Source organism: Barbus barbus (genome assembly GCF_936440315.1).
Source record: "Barbus barbus genome assembly, chromosome: 44".
In the NCBI taxonomy this organism is placed as follows: Eukaryota; Metazoa; Chordata; class Actinopteri; order Cypriniformes; family Cyprinidae; genus Barbus; species Barbus barbus.
The window spans coordinates 2,658,160-2,668,772 of NC_136722.1; the positions used below are offsets into that span (position 1 = coordinate 2,658,160).

General features: G+C 35.1%; 1 protein-coding gene across 1 annotated transcript; it reads left to right on the forward strand.

Annotated features, from left to right (window-relative positions):
* Nucleotides 1-3,835: 3,835 nt before the first annotated feature.
* On the forward strand, nucleotides 3,836-8,409 carry eci2 (enoyl-CoA delta isomerase 2). The gene is made up of 10 exons (XM_079406485.1): nucleotides 3,836-3,968; nucleotides 4,173-4,314; nucleotides 5,092-5,190; nucleotides 5,805-5,987; nucleotides 6,535-6,604; nucleotides 6,682-6,784; nucleotides 6,880-7,000; nucleotides 7,101-7,190; nucleotides 7,540-7,683; nucleotides 7,812-8,409. Exons 1-10 carry the CDS (start codon nucleotides 3,916-3,918, stop codon nucleotides 7,965-7,967), a joined length of 1,161 nt encoding a protein of 386 aa, XP_079262611.1. The 5' UTR covers nucleotides 3,836-3,915; the 3' UTR covers nucleotides 7,968-8,409.
* The last annotated feature ends 2,204 nt before the right edge of the window (nucleotides 8,410-10,613 follow it).

Below are 10,613 nucleotides of genomic sequence, written 5' to 3' on the forward strand. Positions count from 1 at the left end.
TTTTTACCAATAAAGCTACAAAACTATGAAATATGCTCTATGACAGTGACTACTATGAGTAATATGTTATTTCCAATTGTCTCTTATTTCATGAGGTTAACTTTTGAGGCCTACAATACAACACCGTTGTGCTAAAATAACATCATAGAGTTCCCTTAACTTACATAATTCTTAAGAGGTTTTATGTTTCAGTCAGTAAATTATACTGTAGTTTGATCAGGAATGGCCTTCAAGAACATAAATACTCTTTTCTGATTGAAATCAATAGGGAAGATGAAAATTCATGCTTATGAAATATCATACCTCAGATAAAATGTTTGCGATGATGTCTTCTCAGAGTAGTGATGATATAAAAATAACAAATGGGACAGACCTATAAACTAATAACAGCCTCAAATCCATGCTGCTATAATACACCAATTAAATCAAACCTGTTCATATTAACTTAAATGTAGTCAAGCAGAATGTAAAAGTGTGATATGAGTGTAAAACGGAGCAGTTCAATTTTACTAGATTGAAAAGAAAATGGGAATGGCACAACTGGCAGCGATTTATATGTCAAATCTGAAAGACTACAAATAAAGAAGTAATAAATGAAAAAGACAACATCTGCTGGGAGAGTGTCTGAGATGCTGTTCTTAGAAAGGTATAAAAATACAACTCATTATTTCAGAGTTAAGTTTCATGAAAATATCTTGTCCTGTTTAATATCAAGAAGTGTCTTTGAGGTCATGTCAATAAAGCCACGTTAGAAAATATGGGGAAATGAAACTTGTTTGACCCAAACGACAATTTAAGTTGCAGTGTCTTTCAATTTCAGTATGCATTCGCAAGAAGTTAGAGATAAAAATCTGGGTCCAAAGCAAAACATAATTGGGAGAAATGACTTTGCTCAGAGGCCCACATCATGACATAAACTTGCAGAATTAAAGAAAAGTAGTGTTGCTAAATAACTGCCTTAAATGGTAATAAAAAAAATAAAATAAAAGGTTCTAAAATGATCAGCCATGTGTAAATTCAGACTTTAAAAGCCCCGTCTTATCGGTTTTGTCAACTCATAAAAGCAAGTCAGTCGTTTTGTTGCTAAATTCTACACTTTTAGGAAAATCCATAAACGCAGTTAATACAGTATGAAGGAATTTTCTGTATTAATTTTTCCCCAGCATTTCACCTGTATGTTAAATTACACATTGCAATTGATTTCTGAGATAATAACAATGATCGACAGTGTAACTAACTGATTAACAATTCTAGCTACAAACTAAAACTAAAGTGTATCATAAATGAACAATTATTATTAGCAACACGATTCACATGTGACGTGTGTACTGCTATGCACCTCTCTCCAATTCTCCACCAGCTGGCTAGCTGTTAATAGTTTCTTCTTTTTGTGTGGTTAAAAGGAAAAATGCATGCCTTTTCTATCATTTGAGTCACTTTTCAAAAGTTGCTAAAAGTTGCCAAACCCTTTCTTAAAATAGCTAAATTTGTTGCTTTTTGAAAAAACAAAAACAATCTCAGAGATACTGATTTTCACCAAATGATGGAGCCTGATGAAGTCTTCGTCCTCTGCTTGAGTCACATTTATCATTTGTAAAAGTCTATTTCAATCAATCTGTTTTACAGACATCAGATGCATAAAACACAAGCTACAATGTAGGAGCTGAATTCAAACCCCTTTAGTTTGTAACACACCCGGAGTCATGAAAACTGTAAAGGATAATGGCCTCACAATTTTTACTTTGGGGTGTGTGACAACTAGGTTTCGCTCATTAACGATTGTGCCTTGCATGTGGTAATCCAAGCACTGTATTGATTCATAATTTAGTCTACAGTTTAAGCCAACCGCTCATTTATGTTATTGGTGTTATTACCGTTTTCCACATTTTACTGTAAAAGTAAAGTCATCAGAATTGTGAAACAACACAAATCAACACAAATATCCGATTTCAAGCATAAATGAAAAATTTTGGTCTACATAAACAAATATAAGCAGTTTAAGCAGAAACGCCTTTAGATGATTTGCGTGGCTATTTTTAGTTGTATGTGGTCATTAAACATCCCTTAAGAAAAAGAGGTTTATTCAAGTGTGCTATTAGTATACTTATTTTACACCAAAAAATAGGAATGTATACATTGTCTACTTTTTATGTACTTCTCAGAAATATACTTAAATGTCATTTTAAGTATACTTGACTAATACTTAAAAAAAGTCTAAATATATTTGAGCTATACTTGTGCTCCGAGAATCCGTGTTTTCATTATTATATGGTAGGGGCGCTAGTACAAAAAAGAAAAAAAGTGAAGAAACCAAAACAGATGCTTCCACGTGTTAAAACAGCAATGTTATGGAATAAAATATGGACCAATGAAGAGGTAATAACAGAGCTTTGGGGTGTTGATCGACTCGTTTTGATTTTCATTCTGAATCCAGTTCATAGTCTTTTTCCAGCTTTCTGTTCAAAATGTTGTTCATTTCTTTATTTATAAAACTTACCCACATTCAAGTATTTAAAAAAGAGTGCACAAAACTAGAATGAAATGTTTTTGTTTACAAGCAGATACCCTGCTCTTTCTTTTGATGTTTTGTATGTTCAGATATTCATACAACAAAATATATACAAATTAATACCTAAATAGGGGACATAGTAGTATACTTAAAGTATGATGTAAAGCTCACTTAAAGAAAACGTACGAGAACACTTGCTGTATAAGACTACTAAACTAGTAGTTTACTGAGACTATACTTCAAAGTGTACTAAAAATGCTACTACAAGTATTTAATAAGTTCACTTTTAGTATAGTTGCAGTACAAGCTAAACACATTGATGTAAACTAGTTGTGTACTCAAAGTTTACTACTGTGTTACTACTTAAAAGTATACATTCATATACTAAAAAGTGGTCCAATTTAGTCCCAAGGAGTATTGAAATAGTACACTTACAAGTATACTACTAGTACACTGATATTTGTATACTTACTACATAAAGCATACTTAAATATACTTGAACTTTACTTAAGTATACTTAATAATAAACTTGAAGTATACTACTTTTTGGTAAGGGATGTAATGATATTTGTATTCCAGAGGTGATTATTTCATGGCTTTGTTGGATTGAGGAGCGTTCTCTGCAAATGTTTTTAGTTTGTGTTATTTATTTATGCATGCATTTATTATTTCTTTATTTATGGACATTTGCTTAACTGAATATTTGTTGTAGTTTCGTGTTGATGAGAAGGTGATATGTATTTATTTTTAAAAGAAAACTGTCATCTGGTGTTGTTTAGGGAACCGGTTTAGTTCAGTTTCTTCCAGTACAGTATGCCAATTGTCTTTATGGACATTTTATGAACCAGCAGATGGCACAGTTGTAAATATTACAAGACTTTGACTTTTTCCTGCCATTATAGTGTACATGTACACAAAGACAACCACTAGCTGTCAGGCTTTCCCCCTAGAGAGACGTTATTTATCTGATGACTGGTCAAGAGATTGAATTCCTTGTATAGCAAATATTATTAAATATTTACAATTAACTGCCTGCTCACTATTCAGAAACTAAAAAGGCTACACCAAACTGACCTGTATAAAGATGTATTGTTTTATATAATGATTTAATTAAAACGTAAATGAAATGTATTTCATTTTGAGTCATTTGGCCACATTTAAAGCCAAGGCCTATGTAAATATTTCATTATTTATGTAATCCATAGCATCTAAAGGCAAATCCGGTTCCTCCAATCCGGAGGCGGCAGTGTTTGTTGTTGAACGATACATTTCATCTTGAGAAACAGAGAGCGAGAATGAGCTGGTGTCTGATTGGCTGATATGTTTGTAGTGGGCGGAGTTAGATGATTGACAGCAGCGCCGCAGAGTTTATTGTGAATAATCTTTGATCAGTGTGCGTCAGTGTTATGGCTGCTGTCATCAAACTACTCTCACCCTGGAGATTTAACCGATTCGCCCGGTAAGAGAGATATGATATGCGAAACTGAACGTTTATTTTGAACAATTTCAGTGTCGTGCTTCGCAATAGAAATACTCCTGTACCTTGTGTTGACCTTTACCCTACATCATGGTGTCAGATCCTCACCTCTCACACACTTCACACAACACAGGGCTTCAGGTAGAAGCACATATACTGGCTGTGATATCTGTCTAATGTGTGCAGGGCCTGTGTTCAGCTGCATAGCTCTGCAGTGATGAGAGGAGCATCAGTAGAAGAGTTCAACACCGCCAAAGACAAACTAGCAGCTCTGAAGAAGGACCCAGGGAATGAAGTCAAACTCAAGATCTATGCACTCTTTAAACAGGTGAGAAGTGATCAATAACTTATTGCTCTGGACTAACAAAACGCCTCAGAAGTGAAAAATAGGAGTTAATCTAATGTAAGTGTTAATAGCCAGTCTTGTTGGCAAAGGCTATTTACACTAACTCCGCCCACTAACGTGTGATTGGGTCAGTCAACACTAAACAAATAGGGCGTGCTTTTTGACGCGATCGTCCCGAGTTCGAACCCGCCTTTTCAAATCTCATACTGCATCAGAAAGGCATTTATTTAAAAAAAAAATGAAGGAAATAATCCAAAAGTATCGGATAGGTGTAGGGAGGGATTTATCGTCCCAATAAGGTGGCATCCATTTAATAATTTGAATTAAAACTTTACACTCAATACGTTATTGCATACAGTTTTATAATGTACTACAATACTGAGGTGCAGATAATTGCCACTATTTGTAATAAATAGTATAAATAGTAGGAAACCTTGCTATTTTAACAGTGTAAATAGAATCCATTGCAAATAGCTGCTGCCTAGTTTAATTTGTTCAGCATGTCCAGGTATTTTACTATATGTTTGGATTTGATTTCATGATTGTTTTTAATTTCTCATGGAGTTAGACTACTGTTTCGTAAGATTATTATAGAAATAAATACTTTTATCCCGCAGGGACTTTTTTTTTTTTTTTCAAATTAATGTTGAGCAGAAGAGGCTTCTTTCATTTACAGATTTTTGTTGACTCCTTCTACAAGATCAGATTGTCCTCATGTCTTACTTATGATGCGTTTCTGACTGTTTTGTAAATGATCAGGCCACACAAGGACCCTGCGACACCCCCAAACCCAGCATGTTGGACTTTGTGAATAAAGCTAAATGGGACGCGTGGAAGAGTCTGGGCTCCGTGTCACAGGTATTTTTATTTTTCACTAAAGAGTGAACATAAATCCAATTTGGATCAGTTTTTGTGTTTTACTAAAGGTTTCTGTTCAAATTTGAGCAATAAAAAAAATCTCATTTTATTATAAATCAAATATTATTAAAGCATAATTATCATAAGTATTTTGTTATCTTAATCTTTTATCTTAATATAACATGCATGCACATAAATAATAAAATATAATAAATAGAGCATTGTTATTTTAATATTTATATATTACTATTATTTTTTGTAAATTTTTATTTCAGTTTTAGTCATTTTAAAATTTTAATTTCAGGTTTAATAATTTTAGTACTTCAAATTAAACTTTATTTCAGTTAGTTGTGATGTATCATTTTCCTTTTGATTTAAGTGCATCTAATACTAATCTAATATTCATATTATTCATGTTATATTTGATTCAGTTTCAGGTTTATTTTTATTTTCTGAAAACAGGTTTGGATTTGACAATATCGGCCACAGGTTTTCATTTAGGTCTCAGGCTTTGACCTAATAGACCTCTAAAGAAAGAGCAAGCATGTACCGAGCACTGTGTGTATGTGTCCAGCATGCATCTAGTGTTTTATGTGGTAATGTGACTGTGTTAGGAAGAGGCCAGGCAGCAGTATGTGGATCTCATCTCGTCTCTGGTGGGAACAGAAGGTCCAGCGGTGGCAGCGCAGCCCACCGGGAGCACAAAGGGCTTCCAGACCCTGCTGGTCAGCACAGAGGACAACATCACCACCATCCGACTCAACAGACCCGAGAAAAAGAATGCCATCACTGTGGAGGTGAAGAAGTTGTTAACATTTTGAAGGCTCGAAACTAATACAACCAGGATGTCAGTTGTGTAAGACATTGATCAACTATACATAAATATTTGACCACAGAATGCCAAGACAGTGTTCTAGAGAGCAGTGTAATAAAGATATTATAACATTACTAAAATATTATAATTATTACTGTCTACTGTTGTCTTCAGCTGGTTTTTTATGGTTGCCAGTGTTATTTTAGTATTATCTACTTATACTCTATGACTGTATTAATATTTTAAAGCTTTTAATTTGAATAAGTTTTAGCAATTTTGTCATGCATTTTTGTCATTTCATTTTTGCTATGAAAAAAAAATTATATTTAGCTTTATTTTTACTTCAGTTTTAATTTTAGTACTTCAGCTTTTATTGCTCATTTTGTTTATTTCCCATCTTCATTTAAATTTCATTCATCTTTTTCATCTAATATTTATTTCAGCTTAATTTCAGTTAAACATTTTTAAAAGACAACACTGATGGTTAGACATTTTTAGCAAATATTCTTTGGTGTTTTTGCATCCTGTAGATGTACAACGAGCTAATCGAAGCTTTGGGTCTTGCTGGCAAAGACGATTCTGTCATTACAGTGATAACAGGTGAAGTACTCTGTTTAACCTTTCAGTGTTTGCAGATATTTCTCTGTAAATCAATCCTCTTTTTAATGTCTGTGAAGGAAGTGGAGATTATTACTGCAGTGGAAACGATCTGAACAACTTTACAAAGATCCCTGAGGGTGGAGTAGAGAAGATGGCTAAAGAATCTGGGGAGTTACTGAGGTAAAGTCTATTTTGCTTGATTCTACACCAGTTTCTAATATTTTTGAGGTTAATGGGAAGTTATGATGGATGTATGTGTCCTTGTGGTGTTTTAGGAGGTACGTAAAGGCGTACATTGACTTCCCCAAACCTCTGATTGGAGTCATAAACGGACCGGCGGTGGGGGTGTCAGTCACTCTGCTGGGACTTTTTGATGTTGTTTATGCCACAGAGAAGGTGAGCTGCTTTCCTACAGCATATCAGTGATCCATCATGTCTGTCTGTTTAATTATATTTATATATACTTTGGCTTTCTGTCCCTTTGTTTTGTGTGTAGGCGACGTTTCACACACCCTTCAGTCAGCTGGGTCAGAGTCCAGAGGGCTGCTCTTCATATCTTTTCCCCAAAATTATGGGTGCAGCAAAGGTATTAACATCCACTGAAATTTGAGATTAATTCGTTTTCTACAAAAAAATATCACAATGCTAATCACAGTACACTTTTTTTTTTTTTTTAGCACTAATATACAAGTCATTTGTATGTGGACAAAATAGTGTAAAGACTGTGAGTTGCAATCAAATCATTGCTCTGATTGGACATAGGTCAACCAATGATGTGAGATGGGGCGGGGCTGTCTGTTCAGCCAACCAATTGCAAATTGGGGAAACCTGTATAAAAACAGTCATTAATTTATTTTGGTGGCACTAATGGCACAGAAATGACACCCTTCGCCTTCAGCTCTGTTCTTTAGAGCTTGTTTGTCCTCTCTGTCCAGGCTAGTGAGATGCTGTTGTTTAATAAGAAGCTGACGGCCGCACGGGCCTGTGAAGTGGGTCTGGTGACCGAGGTCTTTCCAGAAAGCTCCTTCCAGTCCGAGGTGTGGACCAGACTCAAGGCCTATGCCAAACTGCCCAAGAACGTAAGTGCTCAGAATGCCTGAATTGTGATGTACTAGTGTTAAAAAATGAGTGTATTCATTCTCGTGCAAAAGGATCTTGTTGGATGAAAACAAATGCTAATCATGGTCATCCTCTCGTCCCCCTTCAGTCTCTGGCTCTGTCGAAGCAGCTGATCCGCGCGGTGGACAAAGAGAAACTTCACGCCGTGAACGACGCAGAGGTGGAGAGACTGGTGGAGCGCTGGCTCTCGGACGAATGCATGCAGGCCATCATGAGCTTCTTCCAGGCCAAGTCTAAACTTTGAGAAGAGCCCATGGAGCCATTCAACATACAGCATCTTCCTAAAATTACCTTTCTTTTGCAGTAGTTTTTCCAGTTAACTCTATGTCCTACAAACAACAGGAAGAATCACCTAACTCATCTAAACTGTGGATTGTATAGGATTTGTATAGCACTGGATGACGTTATGTATACATGAGACCTTTTATTTAGTCATTATGTCATGACAGTTTAATTAGACAACCATGTAATATAGTGTTTTGGAACACAATGAACCGCCTGTTCCATTTACTGTACCAGATTTAGTAGGTTGTAACACTCAGTGCCTTACTAATGAGAATTTGTGTTCTTTTATCTGAGGGCCAAAAACCAGTTTGCTCCGTTTCAGATGTATCGATACATTAAATAATTTGTGTAGTCTGTGACATTTTGTCCTGAATACAGTTTTAATACCTACTTAAATACAACCTGTGAGTGTCTTGTTTTAAATATTTCATATATATAGATATATTTATTCAATGCTGGGTAGTAACTGATTTCATGTAATCTGGATTACGTGATCGAATCCAAAAAATAATTATTAGCTTAATTTACATTTTTAAATATTTGTAATCAGACTACAGTTACTTTTTTATTGATTGCATATTATTTACACAAAAGCAATAAATTATTCACAATTTATTAATTCTCCCTAAATCGTCTTTTTCATTAAACTCACAAACCCCCAGGAGTTCCTTCATGAATCCCAGATTAGGAAACCTTGATATAATGTAATGTTTAATGCACTTCATGTTGATAATAATAATGAATGCAATACATTTTCTTTCTCTTTGAATTTTTATATTTAAATAGTACAAGATTTATCCTATTTAAATCAATGTGATAAACATGTTTGATAAAAAGTCATTTAAAAGTAATCTGATTATATTACCTAATGTAATTTTAAATTTTTGTCCTGTAATTTGGCATCAGTAATCTATCCAGTACTGTTAGTATCTCTATCTGAAATCACAATTCTATTCGGTCATTACAAAGTAAATCCAACAGATGGCAGAGCACACCAGAGAAAAGTTAGTGATTTTTTTTCTTTAGGTAATATCATGTTTGTTAAAATAAACAAAGCGTGAATGTTGTTTTCAAGTGCATGTCATATACATTTGAATAAACTGATGTTACTGTATTCATGTTAAGCCTACCGCTGTTGAACAACTATTTCAAACGTGTACAACACTGAAAATAATCACATTTCTATATTTCTGAACCCCTGTGTTCTTCCTCAGTGTAAACTGCCTGACGCAGAGCACATGCCCTTTTGTCTATAAAAGCTCATATTTTATGTATTTGAGGTCTGAGATGTGTGGGACCTGAGAAAGTGGGCTAGCATTTGCCATCTAGTCATAGACAACTTAAATAGCCTGTGCATACAGTAGCATTTCATTTCTTTTATAAAATGAAATTTGGGCCAAATGTATTTTACAACAGGAAAAACTGAGCGCCCATATATCTACAACAAACTGTTACCCGTTGATGAAAACATAATTTGATGCTGTGGCCGCCATTTTAATGACGGACAGAATCAGAATGAGCTTTATTGGCCAGGTATGTTTCACATATGAGGAATGTGTTTTAGTGACAGAAGCTCCACAGTGCAACAGAAAGACAGCAACAGGACAGGACACAGATAATAAAATAATAATATACAAATAGACAATGTACAAAATAGCAAAAACACAATATATAATTATGAGTGTACAGGTCTGATATGTGCAAATTTGAAATGAAAAAAATAAGTGTGTGGTGAATAAATAATGTATAATAGAGTTGTGTGTTCCACGTTTATTGTTGAGTGTTCATGAGATGGATTGCCTGAGAGAAGAAACTGTTCCTGTGTCTGGTCGTTCTGGTGCACAGAGCTCTGTAGCGTCGACCAGACAGTAACAGTTCAAAGAGGGAGTGTGCTGGATGTGAGGGGTCCAGAGTGATTTTACCAGCCCTTTTGCTCACTCTGGATAAGTACAGTTCTTGGAGAGTGGGGAGGGTTGTACCAATGATTCGCTCAGCAGTCCGCACTACCCTCCGTAGTCTTCTGAGGTCAGATTTGGTAGCTGAGCTGAACCAGACAGTCATTGAAGTGCAGATGATGCATTGGATTCAATGATGGCAGAGTAGAACTGTTTCAGCAGCTCCTGTGGCAGGTTGAACTTCCTCAGCTGGCGAAGGAAGTACAACCTCTGCCCTTTTTCAGGTGCGTTCTCTCCGCTCGTCTTCACATGTACAAACGTAGTAAAACATGGTTTTAATTAACGTTTTTTGTAACTTAAAAAAACAAAAAACATTACAGAATCAGATCACTGTGAAATCTTTATTATCATGCACAATGTTATATTCTGTGTACTCTGTATATATTCTGTATATAGGCTCTCTCTCTCTCTCTCTCTATATATATAGGAGGGGAGAGCTCGTAGTACAATTCAAACTTTTCACTGCAACTGTACTTTTCACAATATTTTATAATTTTTTTAATTGCTGGCTTATTTTAGACCTTCATAAGACCAACATCCCTGGTCCTGCACAGAATCAAGTGTTTGCCAGGTATGCAGATACAGGTTGGATATGCTATAGTGACAGTTTCTTAATCTCCTATTTTGACTGGAATTGTGTTGGACATAAT

Excerpts from the sequence above, each read along its gene's own strand:
- eci2 (XM_079406485.1), top strand. The coding sequence starts at position 3,916 with ATGGCTGCTGTCATCAAACTACTCTCACCCTGGAGATTTAACCGATTC. Across the intron at positions 4,315-5,091 it reads TCTATGCACTCTTTAAACAG|GCCACACAAGGACCCTGCGA; the intron begins GTGAGAAGTGAT and ends GTAAATGATCAG. Across the intron at positions 7,191-7,539 it reads AAATTATGGGTGCAGCAAAG|GCTAGTGAGATGCTGTTGTT; the intron begins GTATTAACATCC and ends CTCTCTGTCCAG.